Source organism: Sylvia atricapilla, chromosome 24 (genome assembly GCF_009819655.1).
Source record: "Sylvia atricapilla isolate bSylAtr1 chromosome 24, bSylAtr1.pri, whole genome shotgun sequence".
Taxonomy (NCBI): domain Eukaryota; kingdom Metazoa; phylum Chordata; class Aves; order Passeriformes; family Sylviidae; genus Sylvia; species Sylvia atricapilla.
In genome coordinates, this window is record NC_089163.1 from 1003530 (window position 1) to 1023044 (window position 19515).

General features: G+C 57.4%; 2 protein-coding genes across 2 annotated transcripts in view; one reads left to right on the forward strand and one right to left on the reverse strand.

Annotated features, from left to right (window-relative positions):
- The window catches only part of MACO1 (macoilin 1), a 94296-nt gene extending 78840 nt beyond the window's left edge, over positions 1-15456 (reverse strand). Inside the window, exons 1-3 of the mRNA XM_066335492.1 lie at positions 15283-15456; positions 15043-15235; positions 13736-14380 (exon numbers count right to left, since the gene is read on the reverse strand). Of these exons, the coding sequence (XP_066191589.1) occupies positions 13736-14380; positions 15043-15235; positions 15283-15456 (1012 nt within the window). The remainder of the gene's footprint in view (positions 1-13735; positions 14381-15042; positions 15236-15282) is intronic.
- A 237-nt stretch (positions 15457-15693) lies between these two features.
- Positions 15694-19515, forward strand: part of RUNX3 (RUNX family transcription factor 3) — a 35044-nt gene continuing 31222 nt past the window's right edge. Inside the window, exons 1-2 of the mRNA XM_066335511.1 lie at positions 15694-15948; positions 16791-16947. Of these exons, the coding sequence (XP_066191608.1) occupies positions 15694-15948; positions 16791-16947 (412 nt within the window). The remainder of the gene's footprint in view (positions 15949-16790; positions 16948-19515) is intronic.

Sequence of the window (19515 nt, forward strand, 5' to 3'; positions counted from 1 at the left end):
AAAAAAAATCATCTCAAGCGGTTTTTAAAAATTATTTTTATTTTTTTTCCCCCGAATTTTCTGGCGTTTTGGGTGCCGCTGGTGGCACCTGTCAAAAGCCAAAGGGGAGGGGAAAAAATATAAAAAAAGATTAACAAACGAAGCAAGATTAATTTATTTCATTTCTGATAAATAAAGATTCATTTGAGGGACAGGAGAGGGGACAGGGGAGGGGACACGCAGTGACAGGACCCCCAGCCCTCCATGGGGACATCCAACCCTTCACCAGGAGCTCCCAGCTTTTGGGGGGTCTCCAAACCTTCACAGGGACCCCCCGGCCCTTTTTGGGGACACGGGGACCTCCAGACCCTCATGGGGACATCCAGACCTTCACAGGGACCCCCAGAACTTCCCGATGACCTTCAGACCTTTTTGGGGATCCCCAAATCCTCACAAGGACCCCCAGCCCTTTTTGGGGACCCCCAGACTTTCAAAAGGACCTTCAGACCTTTTTGGGGATCCCCAAATCATCACAAGGACCCTCAGCCCTTTTTTGGGGACCCCTAGTGCTTTTTGGGGACTCCCAGCACTTCTCAGGGACCCCCAGAAATTCAGAGGGACCCTCAGCCCTTCACAAAGACCTTCAGCCCTTTTTAGGGATCTTTTTGGGGACATCGAGACCTTCACGGGGACACCCCGAACTTCTCGGGGGTCTCCAGCTGTTCACCAGGACCTTCAAACTTTTGGGGGCGCTCCAAACTTTCCGAGGGACCTTCAGACCTTTTTTGGGGACCCTCAGCCCTTTTTGGGGACCCCCAGTCCTTTTGGGGGACACTCAGCCCTTCAAAAGGACCTTCAGACCTTTTTAGGGATCCCCAAATCCTCACAGGGACCCTCAGCCCTTTTTGGGGGACCCCCAGCCCTTTTTGGGGGACCCCCAGCCCTTTTTGGGGACCCCCCGGGTGTTTTTGGGGACATGGGGACCCTTGGGTGCCTTGGAGACCAAAGCAGCCCCGATTTTCAGCACTTTTCAGTTTCAGGATGGAGGCGAAATTTTGTATTTAAAAGCGAAAAGAAAAAAGGGGGGTGAAAAATGAGGGTTTTGTGCTGAATCTCAGCCAAGCTCCAGGGCAAACTTTATTTTTTCCTTTTCCCAAAAAATAAGTTGTTTTAAGCCAAAGAGTTTTGATGAAAAAATCTGTGAATCTCCTCGATTGAGATGTGTGAGAGGTTCTGTGAAGGGCGGGAAAGAATTCAATTGATATTAAAATTATTTCAAATAAATAAATATATATATATAATTTTAAAATACATGCTCACGCATGTGTGTTTTGATATATTTAAACCCTGGATCACTCAAGGTCTCCCTTTCCAGAACTCCATGAGAATAATGATAACAACAATAATAAATGATCATATTTGCTATTAAAATACTTATTTTACTACTATTACTGTACTAGTAGTGGTTTTATTTTATTTTTTAAATTTCATTTTTATTTAATTTAATTTAATTTCATGTTAATTATTATTATTAAACGTTTTCAACTGTTTTTGTGACCACACATGGAAAGTTTTCCCAACCTTCTGATCTGGATTTTAGACTTGGAAATGCCCAGGAGCCCCAGACCCTCAGGCTGAGGAATTCCCGAGGAGCAATTCCCACCTTTCCCCTGCAATCCAGGCCGGGAATTCTCATTTCTTGGCTCAAACCCTCCTCTCTGCAGGCTCTGAGGGTTTGTCACCGCTGTGCTCAGCTCTGATGTCCCTGAGCCCATCCTGCCGAGGGCAGTGGGGTCTTTATGGGGAAAAATTTGGGATTTTGAGCTCCTTGAGATCCCCAAGTTCCCCCTGCCGTGTCCCCTCGAGGTGACACCTCCAGGGACCCCCGAGCTCCTGCAGGACGCTGTCCCTGGGGCATGGAGAGCTCAGGCCAGACACAGAATTCCCCTTTTGGGCCATAAATCGCTGTTTGTTCTGTCCCCGGGCTGCTGCAGACGCCTCTGACCCCAAAAAGGGAAGCGAATTTCCGAATTTCCTCGTGCTCCGGGCACGGCTCGGGCTCGGGGGGGTCTGATTGTCCCTCCCCGGGGCTCCGGCCCCACCGAGCTGGGAATGTCCCCAACCTGCCCAGAGGGACAGGGGTGTCACCCCGGGTCAGCACAGGGCCTGTGACAGCGGGGTCAGGCAGGGGACACTGCTGTGACCTGGCCCTGCTCTGTCCTGTGACAGTGGTGTGACCCGGCCTGGGCTCCTTCCTCGGGGGGAATGTCCTGGGCTGGCTGTCACCTCTGTCACCACTGTCCTGGGCTGGCTGTCACCTCTGTCACCGCTGTCACCTCTGTCCTGGGCTGGCTGTCACCTCCATTCTGGCCTGTCCCACCTCTGTCCTGGGCTGGGTGTCACCTCTGCCACCTCTGTCACTTCTGTCCTGGGCAGGGTGTCACCTCCATCCTGGGCTGGCTGGACACAGGGATGGAGGGATGGAGGGATGGATGGAGGGATGGAGGGATGGAGGGATGGAGGGATGGATGGAGGGATGGATGGAGGGATGGAGGGATGGATGGAGGGATGGAGGGATGGAGGGATGGAGGGATGGAGGGATGGATGGATGGATGGATGGATGGATGGATGGATGGATGGATGGATGGATGATGGATGGAGGGATGGATGGATGGATGGAGGGATGGATGGAGGGATGGAGGGATGGAGGGATGGAGGGATGGAGGGATGGATGGATGGATGGATGGATGGATGGATGGATGGATGGATGGATGGATGGATGATGGATGGAGGGATGGATGGAGGGATGGATGGATGGATGGATGGATGGATGGATGGATGGAGGGATGGAGGGATGGATGGATGGATGGATGGATGGATGGATGGATGGAGGGATGGAGGGATGGATGGAGGGATGGATGGATGGATGGATGGATGGATGGATGGAGGGATGGAGGGATGGAGGGATGGATGGATGGATGATGGATGGAGGGATGGATGGATGGATGGATGGATGGATGGATGGATGGAGGGAGGGATGGAGGGAGGGATGGAGGGATGGATGGATGGATGGAGGGATGGATGGATGGATGGATGGATGGATGGATGGATGGATGGAGGGATGGATGGATGGATGGAGGGATGGATGGATGGATGGATGGATGGATGGATGGATGGATGGATGGATGGATGGATGGATGGAGGGATGGATGGAGGGAGGGATGGAGGGATGGATGGATGGATGGATGGATGGATGGATGGATGGATGGAGGGATGGATGGAGGGATGGAGGGGTGGATGGATGGAGGGATGGATGGAGGGATGGAGGGATGGATGGATGGATGGATGGACACAGGGATGGATGGATGGATAGTTCAAGGGATGGATGGATGGATGGATGGATGGATGGATGGAGGGATGGATGGAGGGATGGATGGAGGGATGGAGGGGTGGATGGATGGAGGGATGGATGGATGGATGGATGGACACAGGGATGGATGGATGGATAGTTCAAGGGATGGATGGATGGATGGATGGATGGATGGATGGAGGGATGGATGGAGGGGTGGATGGATGGATGGATAGTTCAAGGGATGGATGGAGGGATGGTTCAATGGATGGTTCAATGGATGGTTCAATGGATGGTTCAATAGATGGATAGTTCAATGGATGTGTGTCTGGAGGGCCGGCCGGAGTGACCCTGTGGCCTGTCCCCGCTCCGGCCCCAGGGCAGTGGGCTCACAAGGGGCTTTGTTGGCTTTGTTGGCCCCGGCGTTCCCAGGGCGGGCTGGCGCCGGCCGGGAGCCCGGCAGGGCCCGGACACAGCCGGGAGGAGTTCCCGGGCCGTGAGCACGGGGGCTCGGGGATCACAGGGATCACAGGGATCACATGCCTGCTTTCCCATGGCCGCGGCAGGGATGTGGCTTTGTGGCCTCGTGGCTCGGGCACAGGGTCATGCCTTGGTGAGCCCTGGGCTCCTGAAGCCTCCTTCGGGCAGGAACTTTGGAGCTTGGGCACATAAATCCTGAATCCTGGGGATTGGGGTTTTTCCCTTTTTTGGGAAAGGCCTTGGGCAGGGCCAGGGCTGTGCTGGGGTGGGTTTGGGGTGGGTTTGGGGTGGGTTTGGGGTGGGTTTGGGGTGTTTGTTGGGGTCAGCCCCAGGGAAGGGGAGAAGAGCTGAGGGAGGACATCGGGGCTGCTGCCCTTGAACTCGGTATTTTATTTACAGACTTTATATAACACCCTGAATACACAAACACACGACTTTGTAACTCCTGTGGGAGATGGATCTGCTGTCCCTGGTGCCTCCTCACGGCCTCAGTGACCCCAGGAGGGGCTGGAGGTCCCCAGCAGGGCAGGGCAGGGCAGGGCAGGGACACCCCAAAGGACAAAGCACAGCCAAAATCTGTCCTTCAGAGCAGCTTTGGGCCTGGCTTTGAGCGTGCAGAAGGTTCTGTGTCCTTCTGAGATGGGTTTTGGTGTGATGACACCGCCTTTGGGAGGCCTTTTGGGCAGGAGGAGGCAGGAGGTGAAGGGAGCAGAGGAGCCAGGGATGGGTTGGGTTGGAAGGGATTTAAACCCCATTTTACACCCTTCCCACGGCAGGGACACCTCCCAGTGCCCCCAGCTCGCTCCAAGCCCTTCCAGCCTGGGCTGGGCCATGCCAGGGGTGAGGAATGGAGCTGGGGATGGGATAAAATGTGGGCAAAGGGGAAATCCAGGCTGGCTCCCCACGTCCGTGTCCCTGCTCGGGGCTGGTGGCATCACAGACGTGTCCTTTGTACTCCCTGCAGTTAATTAAAGGCAGTCCCGTGGCAGGGGAAGAAGAGAAGTTTATAAAAACCACTTGCAGGCTTCTTTTGAATCTCTCCTTCTCCCTCCCCTGAGCCAGATGAAGAAACGTCGGGGTTTTGAGGCGCTCGTTTAAAATAAAACAGAAATCTCACGTCTCGTCTGCGACTTCCACACAAATAAGGGACTCATGAAAGCAATAAACATCTTTGTCTCAGACACCGTTTTTTTATTTTATTATTATTAAATGGGGGAGAATTAAACCACTGCACCGAGGCTGGAACGTGGCCAAATGGTGAAACATTTGTTTAGGATTAGGACAAGAAATCCTCGTTTTCTCCGAGGAGCTTCTCCTGCCCGGCTGGGCTGGGACCAGAGCAGCAAAACCTCCGGGGGGTTAATTCCAGTTCCTCGTGGCTTTTGGGGGGACACAACCGCAGCCACAGCTCGGCTTTGCTCTTCTGGCCGTGTCCTGAGGGGATGGAGAGGTTCCTCCTCCCGTGGAGGACATCAGCGTCCACCTTGGGATGCTTCCAAAAAATCGGGATGTTGGTCTCCAGGCACAGCCTTTATCCTCCTCTTCCTCAGCTCTAAAACAGCTTTAAACTATTATTATTACTGTTATTATTATAATTACTATTATTATTATTACTATTATTATCATTACTATTATTATTACTAATAATTCTAATTTATTACTATTATTTTATTATATTACTATTACTACTATTACTATTTTCAAGACAGTGGGACTGCCAACGTCTCTGTGATCCGATGTTATTTTCCACAACGTAAATGTATCCAAAAGGGGGGAAAAAATAAAATTAAAAAAAAAAAAAAGAAAGAAAAGGGAAAATAAACCAGAAACAATGATTTTTTTCCATTCCCACTGGAAGCAGCGAGCGCCTTTGGAACATGAGGAATGTATTACTGGGGCTATTGTAAAGGAAAATATAAAAACAACCAAAATAGGAGGAGAAGGGAGAGATTTAAAAAAAAAAAAAAAGCCTCAATTGGTAAGGGAGACGCTGAAAATTGGGCTTTTATTCAGCAATTGGTGAATTCTGGGCCGAGGGAGAGGAGGCTCCAGGGTCTGAAATTCCCCGTGGGGAGGCGCAGGGATCCCTGTGACACTGGGAGGGACATCATCAGCCCGGCAAGGGGCAGCCCTTGGGGGTTCACATCCGTGAAGGATTCACATCCTTGAGGGGCTCACATTTCTGAGGGGTTCACATTTCTGAGGGATTCACATCCTTGAGGGGCTCACATTTCTGAGGGGTTCACATCCTTGAGGGATTCACATTTCTGAGGGGTTCACATTTCTGAGGGATTCACATCCTTGAGGGGCTCACATTTCTGAGGGGTTCACATTTCTGAGGGATTCACATCCATGAGGGATTCACACCCCTGAGGGATTCAGATCCTTGAGGAATTCACATCCCTGAGGAATTCACACCCCTGAAGGGTTCACATCTCTGAAGGATTCAGATCCCTGAAGGATTCACGCCCCTGAGGGATTCTCCCCACGAGGGTTTATCCCCAGCCAGGAGGAAACACCTCCCAATGTTGTTTTCCCCCGGGATTTTGGCCTCCGGAGCCGCTGTTCCCGGCTCTGTGCGCTCCCTGGGCTGTGATTTGGGAGAGTTTTATTAAAATAACTCCTAAACCCCTCCGAACAACGAGTGACACGAGTGTCCCAGCGCGGCCGGGGACAGAAATATGGACTGTGACAAACCCCCGAGCGCGTCACTGCTGGGGCTGATCCGCTCATTAAAGGATAATTAATTAACTAACGAGCCTCGCTCGGGGCTCTGCAGCATCCCCGGCTCAATCCGGGCGGTTTTCCCGCAGCTGGAGGGAATTTTCCCGCAAGGAGAAAACCTCGGAGCCCCCGGGGGATGCTCCGGGCTCATTCCCGAGGCTCCCGGGGGATGATCCCGGCTCCACCCGGCCAGGAGCCAGCCAAGGGCCGCGGAGAGCCCTCCCTCAACCCCAAACACCGGAATATTCCCATCTCCCGGCCCTTTTATTGCCGTGTCTCAGGAGGCGCTGAAGGGAACGCTGCTGCACCCCAGGGTGCTGCGAGAGGGTGCTGGGGCTGGGATTGGGGCTCTGGATCCCGGGAAAAGGCAGGGAAAAGGCAGGGAAAAGGCAGGGAAGGTGTTTCTTCAGCCTCTGGCCGGGATTGAAATGCCAGACTGGGGCCGTGCTGCTCCCCTGGGAACTGGGGGATGATTTGAGGTGATTTCAGCGGCTCGGAGCAGGAATAAACTCTTTGGGGAAGGATTTGGGGAAGGTTGTTTTCCCTGGTTAGGGCAGAGAAAGTGCCAGCCAGGGATCCTACAGGTGAAATCCGAGGTGCTGCTCCAAACCCTGGCGCTGCCAAACCGTGTTTTACTGGGGCACTTTTGGGCCCAACTCCCCTGAACCCTGAAACTGGAAAATTGAACAGGCTTTTTTTTTTTTTTTTTTTTCTGTGTGTGTGTGAGTGTTTGATGTTGTTGTTTTTGGTGGGTTTTTTACTATTATTTTATTTTATTTTATTTTATTTTATTTTTATTATTATTATTATTATCCCAGGGTCAGTTTGGAAAACGAGGGCGTTTCCCATTTCATTTTTCCCTAGGGTTTGGGAGGCGCAGCCCCGGCCCCGAGTCCCGGTCCCTGGCGGTCTGAGGGCACTTGGAGCAGCCGGGGACAATGGGACATGTCCCTGCCCATGGCACGGGTGGCACTGGAGGGGTTTCAGCTCCCTCCAACCCAAACCATTCCACGACTCCCTGCCCTCCCCACACCCATCTCAGGGCAAAACCCCAACCCCAGCTCCCCAGCCCTCACTTTCGGAGGGTGGGCAGCCTCAGGGTGGGTCAGGACACTGAAAACTGGGATTTTCCCAGCGCAGCTCTGTGCCCGTGGGGGAGGCAGGGCTGCTCCTGCCCTGTCTGGGTGAGTTCTCCATTTCCCACCGAGCTCCAGGGGCTCTGTGAATGCCCGGCCTGCGGCTGAGGCGCCTCGCAGCTGCCCCAGGCACCTCCCGCTTGCCTAGGAACTCCGGAGAGGAACTTCTGCAGAAGGGCAGATGAGCTCACGCTGCTGGATGCGGCTTCCCTGCCCGAGCTGAGCGACAGAGGAGCAAACAGTGACCGAAACAACGAGCTGGAGCTGGCCCCGTTCTCAGCCACGCAGCAGAAATGCACCCCGTGTTTAGCCTGTCACTGATTCCCCCACGCTGGGGACAGCTCTGGCCCTCCGGGGATGTGGCGATGTGGCGTGGATTCGCGGCTGGGATGATTTTTGGGAGCTGCTCCACAAGCTCCGGGTTTATTGATGGGTCACGCTGGGCGAAGTCACCCCCGCAGGAGTCTGCGTGGAAAGGGAGATGTGAAAAAAGCGTCTGCACAGGAAAAAGGCAACCTGAGGGAGGAGCAAAAGCAGCACAGCCCAGTCAGAGCAGAAGTCGCATCCCCAGGGTTGTTCTGAGAGTGCGAGTGGTGAATAACGGCGACAAAAAAAGGGCAGATTAACCCGGCAAAAATGGTGTGAGAGGCACGGGCTGAGGTTTGCGACACGGGGAACTCTCCTCCTGCAGCCGGGGGGTATCTCAGCATCTTTGGGGAGTTTAGCCCCGAGGTTTCCCCAGTGCCCTGCAGGGTGTGGGGGGCACAGCCCGGCCCCGTTTCCCCTCCCAGCCACGGATATCTCAGGGTTTTTGGGAGTTTAGCCCCGAGGTTTCCCCAGTGCTCCGTTTCCCCTCCCAGCCGGGGATATCTCAGGGTTTTTGGGGAGTTTAGCCCCGAGGTTTCCCCAGTGCCCCGTTTCCCCTCCCAGCCGGGGGCAGGCGATGCACAGGGACCCTGCACGGGCCAGGAGGTGTCTGCGGCCAGGGGCTGCCCTCGGGATGATCACTTCTGGCCTCCTGAGGCCCTTCTGGTGTCCCACGGAGGAGCTGAGCAGAACTGGGCGAGCGCTGTGAAGCTTCTGCTGAGACGTGACCTCTGCGAGACCCGAGGCAAAAGGGAAATTGGAGTTCCCTGTCTGAGACCAGCAGCGCCTCGGGCAGCTGCCAGACCCTCCTGGGGGGGACAGCCCTCCTGTCCCCAGGGACAGGGACAGGGAGGGACAGGGAGGGACAGAGAGGGACAGAGAGGGACAGGGAGGGACAGAAAGGGACAGAGAGGGACAGAGAGGGACAGAGAGGGACAGGGAGGGACAGAAAAGGACAGACCCCTTGGACCTGGCACAGGCAGGCCCCGGGCCGAGGTTTGCCCTGGGGCTGAGCTGTGGGATCGTCCTCCCCAAGGGACACTTTCTCTCCTCACCTTGGACTTCCCCAAAGGGAACCTTCCAGAGCAGAGCCCAGCACAGCTCCCTCATCCCCTGGGGGCTCAGTCACCCCTGGGGGCTCTGTCACCCCTGGGGGCTCTGTCACCCCTGGGGGCTCTGTCACCCCTGGGGGACTCGGTCACCCCTGGGGGGCTCGGTCACCTCTGGGGGCTCTGTCACCCCTGGGGACTCTGTCACTCCTGGGGGCTCGGTCACCCCTGGGGGCTCGGTCACCCCTGGGGGCTCGGTCACCCCTGGCGGGCTCAGTCACCCCTGGCGGGCTCAGTCACCCCTGGCGGGCTCAGTCACCCCTGGGGGCTCAGTCACCCCTGGGGGCTCTGTCACCCCTGGGGACTCGGTCACCCCTGGGGACTCAGTCACCCCTGGGGACTCGGTCACCCCTGGGGGCTCGGTCACCCCTGGGGGCTCGGTCACCCCTGGCGGGCTCAGTCACCCCTGGCGGGCTCAGTCACCCCTGGGGGGCTCAGTCACCCCTGGGGGCTCTGTCACCCCTGGGGACTCGGTCACCCCTGGGGACTCAGTCACCCCTGGGGACTCGGTCACCCCTGGGGGCTCAGTCACCCCTGGGGGGCTCAGGCACGTCCCTGGCCCCTCTTTGGGCCGCTGTTCGCTGGCCCTTCCCAAGGAAAGGGGTGACAGGAGCACTGCCACCTGCCCCACACCCACACCCATCCCAACATTTGGGCCGTGGGAACAGAGCTGGGAAAGGCTCCTTGGGCAGCCCCACTGCCCCTCCGCCCTCCAGGGGCCAGGGGTTTGGGTTTCCCACCCTCCAGGAGGGCAGTGAGCGCTGGCTCCGGCTTTACCGAAGCACCACGACTCTCCAAGGGCAGGAAGAACCCTGTGCAGCATCTCCCCGCGGCAGCAGGGCTTTGCTCGGCACGTGCGGGAGGATTTCCCTGTGCCTTGGAGCTGTGCCCGGAGCCTTTCCGTGACAGGGCTGCTCCCAGCTCCTCTCCCTGCAGCCGGGACTCAGACCCTGCCTTTCTGCTCCCCTTGTGCTTTTCTGGCCGTCATGTGCCTTTCGGTTCCTCTTTTCGCCATCCAGACGTTTCCCCTTTTTCTTTCCTTTGGAATTTTTTTGAATTTCTCCCCCTGTCGCGTTTTGGCTTTGGGGGGTCTGGCGGCACCCCGGTCCCTGGCGGCGGTGCTGGGGGACAGGAGGGCAGGAGCCTGGCGCTCTGCCCCTTCCCGGGAGGGTTTGGCTGTGCTGGGCTGCAGGAAAAGCCTCTCCAGGCCTTCCAGGAGTCCCACGGAACACCTTCCACGGGCAGCTGGACAGGCTGGAGGTGTCTCCAGCAAACAGAGCGCTCATCCCCGCACGGCTCCTGGGGCAGAGGCGGCGCCGCTCCGGGATAAAACTCCTCCGAAAGCCCCCGAGAGGGAGGGAGAAACTCCCAGGAGCAGCTCTGAGCAAAACCCGGCGTTTACAGCTGCGCTCTGCACCTTTGGGCACTTTTCGGGGCGTCCTCAGGTGCTCCGTGACCTTTGCATGAATGGCTCCTTTTCTGTGCCTCAGCACATCCTCGGAGGAGTGTTGGGCTCTCGCTCCGCTCTTTCCCCGACCGTCGGGCTCCTCTGTTCACTTGTTTAAACCCAGCATAAAGCTCGAACTGTTCTTTGAATATTTATGACCAGTTTTTATCTCATGCCATGCATACAAAACATACTTGATCCCTTTCCTAAACGATTTTTTTTTTTTCAAGTGCAAAGTTTTAAAAACATGTGGCTTTTATTGCAGGCAGGAATGAATAACAGCATTCCACCCACGACCACATTAAATGGAACAGTAATATTCATATGCGTAAGGGCAAAAAAAGCCGCCTTGTTTCCTATTTGCAGCCCAACTCTGAAATTAATTAAGAACTAAGAGGATCTGACAGTCATTAGGATGGTTTTAAGAAGGGCTGGAAGCGGCAGATGGGACCCACGCTCCAAAAAGCGCGGCCGTGCTATCAATAGCACAGAGGATGTGAGCCCCGGGCGTGCTCCGAGCGCCGGGGGCTGCCGAGGGAGGGGAACCGGAGGGCCCGGACAATGCACAGCGGCACCTCGGTGACTTCACAGCCGCAGCATTCACGTCAATGGCACTCGTGCCTCCCCGAGTCACTTCGCAGCTTTTGGAAAAAAAAAAATTTAAAAAATTAAAAAATCCCGGTTTGATGGCGGGGAGCTGCGGGTTGTGTCATACCCACGGGCACAGGGTCGTGGGTGTCCTGGAGAGGTGACAAATCCCCTCCTGAGGGCACAGGGATCGCTGCTGGAGCCCCCCCGAGCCGCGGGTGCCTCCCGGGGCTGCGGTGTGCCGAGCCCGGAGTGTCCCCTCGGGGATGAGGATGGAAACAAGGGCTGGTGACAAAACCTGCGCCTCTCCAGCGGGGAGCGCGGCGAGCCCCAAAGCCGCCGGCGCCGTCACTGGCACCATTTCTCCAGCGCAGCTTTTTCAGACGCTGCTCGATGAAAGCTGGCCCGCGGCAGGCAGGTGGGAATCCCGAACTGGTTTTCCCTGCCCGCAGCGTTCCGTGCCAGCTTCTGCCACTCCGGCTGGAGCCTGCCTCGGGCTCCTCCTCCTGCTGCATCCCCGAGCGGGGATGTGGGGCTGTGCACACAGCGGGGATGTGGGGCTGTGCACACAGCGGGGATGTGGGGCTGTGCACACCCAGCGGGGATGTGGGGCTGTGCACCCCCAGCGGGGCTGTGGGGCTGTGCACACCCAGCGGGGATGTGGGGCTGTGCACACAGTGAGGATGTGGGGCTGTGCACACACAGCGGGGATGTGGGGCTGTGCACACACAGAGGGGATGTGGGGCTGTGCACACACAGTGAGGATGTGGGGCTGTGCACACCCAGCGGGGATGTGGGGCTGTGCACACAGCGGGGATGTGGGGCTGTGCACACACAGCGGGGATGTGGGGCTGATGTGGGGCTGTGCACACACAGAGAGGACCTGGGGCTGTGCACACCCAGCGGGGATGTGGGGCTGTGCACACACAGTGAGGATGTGGGGCTGTGCACACACAGCGGGGATGTGGGGCTGTGCACACAGCGGGGATGTGGGGCTGTGCACACACAGCGGGGATGTGGGGCTGTGCACACACAGTGGGGATGTGGGGCTGTGCACACACAGTGAGGATGTGGGGCTGATGTGGGGCTGTGCACACACAGCGGGGATGTGGGGCTGTGCACACACAGCGGGGATGTGGGGCTGTGCACACCCAGCGGGGATGTGGGGCTGTGCACACACAGTGAGGATGTGGGGCTGTGCACACAGCGGGGATGTGGGGCTGATGTGGGGCTGTGCACACACAGCGGGGATGTGGGGCTGTGCACACCCAGCGGGGATGTGGGGCTGTGCACACACAGAGAGGACCTGGGGCTGTGCACACAGTGAGGATGTGGGGCTGTGCACACACAGTGAGGATGTGGGGCTGATGTGGGGCTGTGCACACAGCGAGGTGCGGCCCCAGGGTCACCGCGTGTCCTGCCTCAGGATCTGACCCCAAACAGCGGCTTTGGGGTCGGGGCCGATCCCACCGCGGGATCCTCCCCCCCAGGAGCCGTCCTGGGGCCGCTCTGGCAGCTGCTCCCTGCCCAGGAGGAGATTTATGTCGGGGGCAGCCGCTGCCTTTTCCTCCCCCAGGAGTTCCCCCTCGGTCCTCCCGCAGGAGCCTGTGCCCCCAGCGCCCGGAACTGCCCCGTGAGAGCCGGGGACACTCAGGGCTTAAAACCTGTCCCCTCCGTGCACCCCCTGGGCCCCGGCATCTGCAGTTTGATTGATGAATGAATTGCACGCTCCCTCGCTGCGTGCTGCTCTCAGATCCCCTTCCCCGAGCTGCAAACCAGATCCAGACACCCGCCTGGCCCCACTGAGCGCCGAGCTCCTGAGAGTTGGCGATGAATTTTTAATAGAAAGCTTCCTCCGAGCCTCTCGCTCTCGCTGCTCCGCTGTGGAAACGAGCGGCCCCGCCGCTCAAAAGAGCAGCTCAAATGAATTTAAAAAAAAAAAAAAACAAAACCCAAACCAAACACGACAGAGGAGCCTGTAAGGGAAGCAATCCCAGCGAGGGATGATTTAAAGAGCTGCTGACCTCCCCGCGATGCGAACAGTAGCTTTGGAGGGTTTGTAAAAGAGGCCCGTGTAAATCCCGGGGCTGATGCTCCGTGGAGCTCCCCGGGAGCGCGGGGATCGTCCAAAGCGCTGGTGTCAGCATCTCCCGCTCTGCGCCGCGCCAGAGCAGCGGGAGCCCCGCCGCTTTCAGGCTCTTGGATGTCGGAAAAGCGGAATTCGAATGAAAACTCCTTCCCCCGCACAGTCCCGCGGGTCCCCGGAGCTCCGGGCTGGGTCTGTCCGGCCGGACACCTCCGGCAGAAGCAGCCGCGGGGTTGATTTGCTGCGCTCTGCAGCTCCTCGGGGGGTTCTCCAGACACTTTGGGGCTGTGGGGAGCCGCGTTTGTCACGGCTCGCTGCGCTTTGGGTTTGTCACAGGGGCAGGGAGCGCGGGCTGCACCCCGACAGCCCGAGGGGACAAGGGGCAGAGGGTTTGGGGATCAGAATCAGGGTCAGGATCGGGATCAGGGTCAGGATCAGGGTCAGGATCAGGATCAGGATCAGACCTGTTACCCGGCACACCTGGCTCTGCGGCCAGCGGTGACTCGGGAGGAGTCAGGTGATGCTCCCGCTCCGACAGGGGCATAAAAAGCGGATCAGAGAAACCTGCGGATGGCGGGCCCGTGACACCGAATAAACCGGCGAGGGCAGGGCAGGGCCGCTCCTGCTGCAGGGGAGGCACCCCAGTGCTGCAGGGCCACAGCCCCAAACCGCCCCAAAGGGCCAGGGGCTCCACCCGCCCGTGCGGGGACCCTGAGGGGGTGACAATGACACCGGCGGGGCCCCGCAGAGCCGGGACAGCCCCGGGGCTCCGGTCAGCCGCGGGAAGGGGCACGAGAAGCAGCGGGGCCGGAGGTGTCGATCCGGCGGGATGGTGCGGGGGTGTCACAGCAGCCCCGGGCGGTTTCAGCATCCCGTCCATCGTCTCCCGTTCCTTCCCGTTCCCGTTCCCGTCCCGTCCCGGCGGAGCCCCGGTGCCAACCAGCGGCCTCACGGCGGAACTGCAGCCCGGCCCCGCCGTGCGCCCCGTGCCCCCGCCGCCCCTCCGTGCCCCTCCCGGGGCTACCGGCACCGGCACCGGCCGTGCCAGACCCCCGGCGAACCCCGGCCCCGCCCGCGGCTCTGCCCCCGCCCCGGGGTTCGTGCGGGTTCCCCCCGCTGGAGAACGGGGGGCGAAAAGTAGAACTGAACCGGCGGCAGCTTTCGCCTAAAAAGGGCAGAATCTGAGCGCCGGTAGCGGCGGGGGCCGGCCCGAGCCGCGGGGCCCGAGCGGATCGCGGGGGTCTCCTCGGTGGAACGGGGGCTGCGGGGCGGGAGCAGCCGCTCCTCGTTAAATATATAGATACATGTATTTATTATTGGTGTTGTTGCTTATTTCTTGAGTTTTCGGGGCTTTCTGGGGCTTGCAGAGCCCGGCCCGGGCACCGCGGCTCCTGGAGGAAAATGGTTCATGACACAGTGAGGGGAGTCCAGGAAAGGAGGATTCTCTGGTGGTGGGCTTTATTTGGGTTTGTTTTAGGGAAATTTGCCTTTCACACCGGGCAGAGCGGAGCCCTGCCGGCTCCTCTGGGACGGACAGTGCCGGTCTGCGAGCACCGCCGGACCGAGCCGGGCACCGGGCAACAGGCGGGCACAGCACACCCTCCTCTGCCCCGGTTCTTCCCCGGTTCTGCCCCAGCTCAGGGAGCCGCCGCCTTCGTTGTGTTGGTTCCCTCTCGGCCAGCGGCGTTCTCTCGCCGAGGGCTCCCGGCCGCAGCCCAGCCCCGGGGAGCAGCCGCGGGCTGCGGGCGCCCCGACACCGCCGGGAGGAGGCGGCTCACGGCTCCGCGAAGGGCGGAAGGAGGAGGTTTGGGAGCCGCGGTTTTCAGCGCAGGCCGAGGGGCGAAGAATCCCCCGCGGGTGCCGGTGCTGCCGGTGCTCCCGGAGCCGCCGGTGGTCCCCGCGGCCGCCGCCCCGGCACACTCCGGTCACGGCGGGGCCGGGCTGTATCCTCACCGCTCCGGACGGCGGCGGCTGCGGCCCCAAAGCGGCCCCAAAGCGGCCCCACCGCACCCCAAAACCTCCCCGGCGGCGGCGGCGGCGGCCAGAAACCACCGGAGCCCCGACGTGCGCGGGGGGCGTGTCCGGCGCAGGCCACGCCTCTCCAGAAACCACGCCCACTCATTCATTAACCACGCCCCTTTCTCCATAACAGCGCCGGTGGGCGTGGCCTGGCTGCCTCTAGAGGCTCCCATTGGCGGAGCGGCCCGTCCATCAGCGGGCGCCCCGCCCCGCCGGGGCCGGCAGTAAATACGGTACCGGGCGGCGCGGCGGGGCTCGGGCTCGGCACCGACACCCGGCACGGAGCTCACACACCCCGCGGCCTCCAGCCCCGCCGAGCACCGAGCACCGAGCACCGAGCGAGGCAGCGCGGGGCCCGGCCCGCTCCCTCCGCAGCCCGCCGGTGCCCGCCCGTCCCGCCCGCCGTTGTGATGCGTATTCCCGTAGACCCGAGCACCAGCAGGCGCTTCACTCCCCCGTCCACGGCCTTCCCCTGCGGTAAGATGGGCGAGAACAGCGGGGCGCTGGGGGCCCCCGCCGCCCGCGCCCGGCCCGAGGTGCGCTCCGTGGTGGATGTGCTGGCCGACCACGCCGGAGAGCTGGTGCGCACCGACAGCCCCAACTTCTTGTGCTCCGTGCTGCCCTCGCACTGGAGGTGCAACAAGACGCTGCCCGTCGCCTTCAAGGTAAATAAATCCTCGAGTCCCCCCCCCGACGGGAGTTTGAGACCCCTCGGCTCGTTTTTGCTTTCCCCCTCCGCCCCTTTCTCGCTTTAAATCGCTCCCGACATCACCGCCGAGGGGAGCCCGGGTTGTTATTTTTAATCAAATAGCCCGGTTTATTATTTTTAATCAAGTCTCCGCATTGCCCCGCGGTCACGGCATCTTAGATATTCCGTACAGTTAGGAGCTCTCAGGCAACTTTGAAGTTTAATGAGATGGAGGTTAATTACCTTCCTGGGAGAGAGGGAGAGCGAGGCAGGGAAGGGAGATAGGATCTGTAAAAAAAAAATAAAAAATTGTCGAGCAGAAGAACTGAAGCCCCGGTGGCGGGACTGCGCTGCCCGAGCTCCCCGGGACCGGGACCGGCCGGGGGAGCGGAGCCCCAGCCCGGGGAGAGGCGAGCGGAGCCGGGCAGGGCCGGAGAAGCCGCAGCCCGGAGGGGTAAAGGAGAAGCGGCTGTCCCCAGCTCCGGGCGCTGCTCCCCGGGACGCCTTCGAGCCTTTCCCCGCTCCCGGTGACTTCCCGGGGCATCGCCGCGCTTTATTTTCATCCCGAACGTAACAAAATCAACACCCAAACTCCTTCGCCGGGTCCCGGGGTGGTCTGAGCCCCTTCACCCTGACCGCTGCGAACCCTCCGGGAGCTCCTTTCCCCTTCCCGCCGGCTTTCTGCGCTTCCTCGGGGGCTGTTGGGTTTGTTCTGGGGTTATTTTTTATTTCGTGCGGGTTTGGCTGGGTGAGCCCCAGCGCAGGTTGGCTCCGGGGAAAAGGGTCATTTTGGCCTGAATTGCTCTGGCCCTGCCCTAGGTCGTGGCGCTGGGAGATGTCCCCGATGGCACCGTGGTCACGGTGATGGCGGGGAACGACGAGAATTACTCGGCGGAGCTGCGCAACGCCTCTGCCGTGATGAAAAACCAAGTAGCGAGATTTAACGACCTCCGATTTGTCGGGAGAAGCGGCAGGGGTAGGTACCGGCCGGGAAATGGTTGGCCTTTTTATTTGTTTTATTTTATTTTTTAGAGGAGGGGAAAAAAAAATGTTTCACTTTCTTTAAAAAAAAATATTTTTTTTCATTTATAATTTTTCTTTTATTTTTAGATTTTATTTTTGTTGGGTTGGTTTTATAATTTTTTTTTTAAATTTTCTTTTATTCTGGGTTATATTTAATTTCAAGCGCGGTTTCGTTGCCGGGAGGAGCCGCCCGCTCCCGGAGCCGGTCCCGAGGGATGAGAGGGATGCAGGAAAGGTGCGGGAGGGATGCGGGAGCAGCTCTGCCTCGCTCCTCCCGGGGCTGCTTCTCTGCCGAGCTGTCAGGAATGGGCGGTGGAGACAAAAAAAAAAAAAAAAAATTTAACCACATCTTTAGATTTATAAATATTTCGACATATTTATCCGAATACAAATTCAGCCTCTAGCGCGACTCTTCCCCAATCCCTCCCATCGCACAGGAGCGAACCCCACCTGGCAGCTCGGCTTTAAACAGCTAAAATCCAGAGTTTAAGGTGGAGAAATCCCGCGGAGCTCGGCCTGGAGGGCTGGAATGGATGAGGAGCTCCGGGCTCCGCTGCTCGGGAGGGATTTTACTCATTTTCCCCTCGCCCGTGGCAGAGAAAAGCAGAATTCGGCTCCCCCAATTTTTTTTTCCCCAACAAATGGGCCCGTGCCATGAGGGATCTGAATCCCCTGGGAATGCGGGATGGAAAATGCTCAGTAAAAACCTGCCCTCTCCGGAGCTGAGCTACCGAGGGGATAAACAGAATTTCGGCCTTTCATCAGCACCCAGCGCTCAGGTCGAGGCGCTTTATTCTGCCTTTGAACCCAAATAAAAACTCCGTATTTTAGCGGCCATGTGGCAGCGTTTTCTGCAAGCTTCAGTCTTACACACGGTGTCGGAGAGATTTGGGCTTCTCCGCATTAATTAAAAGCAGCGATGTTAGGAATTATTTGCATGTAATAACTGTTTACTTGTTCCTCTTTATGAAACTCGAATAGTTTACATTCTTTCATACATTTCCTTTTTCCTGTTGGCTCCTTCTCCGTGTCGCCGTTTGCTTTAAAACTCCCCACTTAACTGCTTGCAGGTTGATGGATGGAAAAATGTTTTTTCTTTTATGAATTAAGCTTTCATTTCTGTAATCAATTATTCTCTCAGGCTCTTTTCTTTCTGGTTGGTTAGGCTTTATTTATTTATTTTTTTTTGCTTTTTTTTTTTTTTTGCTTTTTTTTCCTTCATCCTCGCACTAATTTCCAAACTGAACTCAACCCAATCTCAGCGTGACTCTTGAATTCATTATCCACTCGCTTCCTCGGCACTCTGGAGCTCGGAATGAGCCGGGCTTTGGGCTCACAAAGCCGGCGGTGAATAAACTCCTTCCTCGGGCAGAGTCCTCCCCAATTCTCAGCACAGCGGCACCTCCGCTGCCTCTAACGGGCGGGACAGGGCGCTAATTATTTTAATTTTTTTTTTTTTTAACATATTCGTGTGGGGTGAGGCTTTGTCATCTTCAGAGAGGAACAAGCCCGGGGGCGGCTCAGTGGGGTTTTCTCGCCGCGGATTTCACTGCCCGCGTTCTGGCGCTGCTCTCCGGGCACGGAGCTCTTTCAGAGCATTTTACTATTTAAAAAAAAAAAAAATAAATCGAATTTTTAATTTTTATTCCGGCTGCCACGCTCGCTGTGCCGCTTTTGGCTCCATCCCTGACAGCCCGTTGCCGCTTTAAATTTTTTTTTTTTTAATTTTATTTATTTTGGTTTTTCTGGGCAGAAATTTGGAATGCGTTTCCCCCTGCGCGTGTAGAAATGCTTGTGTAAATCCGAGGTGAGGATCCGTAAACACGGGTCCTGCTCCAGCCCCGCCGAGTTCCCCGAGCTGCAGGAGCCGGGAAAACCCCCCTCAAAACCGCCCAGATTTTAGGGGCTTTTTAATAATCAGGTGTCAGGGATTATTCCTCAGCGCTGGGAGCTGGGAGGAGCCGCTCCCAATTCCCTAAAAATTAAATTCCCATCTCCAGGTGCAAGATAAAGAGGAGGGGGGTAAAATAGGCTTTTTTAAAACTCAGATGGAGCTGTATAAAATGGAATAATTCCTGCTGCCCCCCAGCTGGAATGTCCCCCCAGCAGCTCCCAGCCCCGCTGAGGATGAGAAAACCCAACCCGGCTTCCTGAGAAGGGGGAAATGACTCAAAGTGATGCTGGGGCAGAATCGTCATTTTCGGTTCAGGGCAGGGGCTTGGAGAGAGGCAGAACCGGCCCGGGCCGGGTTTGTGTCTGCAGCGAGGGATTCCGGGGCACGGAGGTTATTTCAGGTGGAGAATTTAAAAAAAAAAATATTTAAATTAAAATTATAATAAGAAACAATTCAGTGCAAATTCAGTGCAAATTCAGTGCAAATTCAGTGCAAATTCAGTGCAAATTCAGTGCAAATTCAGTGCAAATTCAGTGCAAATTCAGTGCAAATTCAGTGCAAATTCAGTGCAAATTCAGTGCAAATTCAGTGCAAATTCAGTGCAAATTCAGTATTTAACTAAATCAG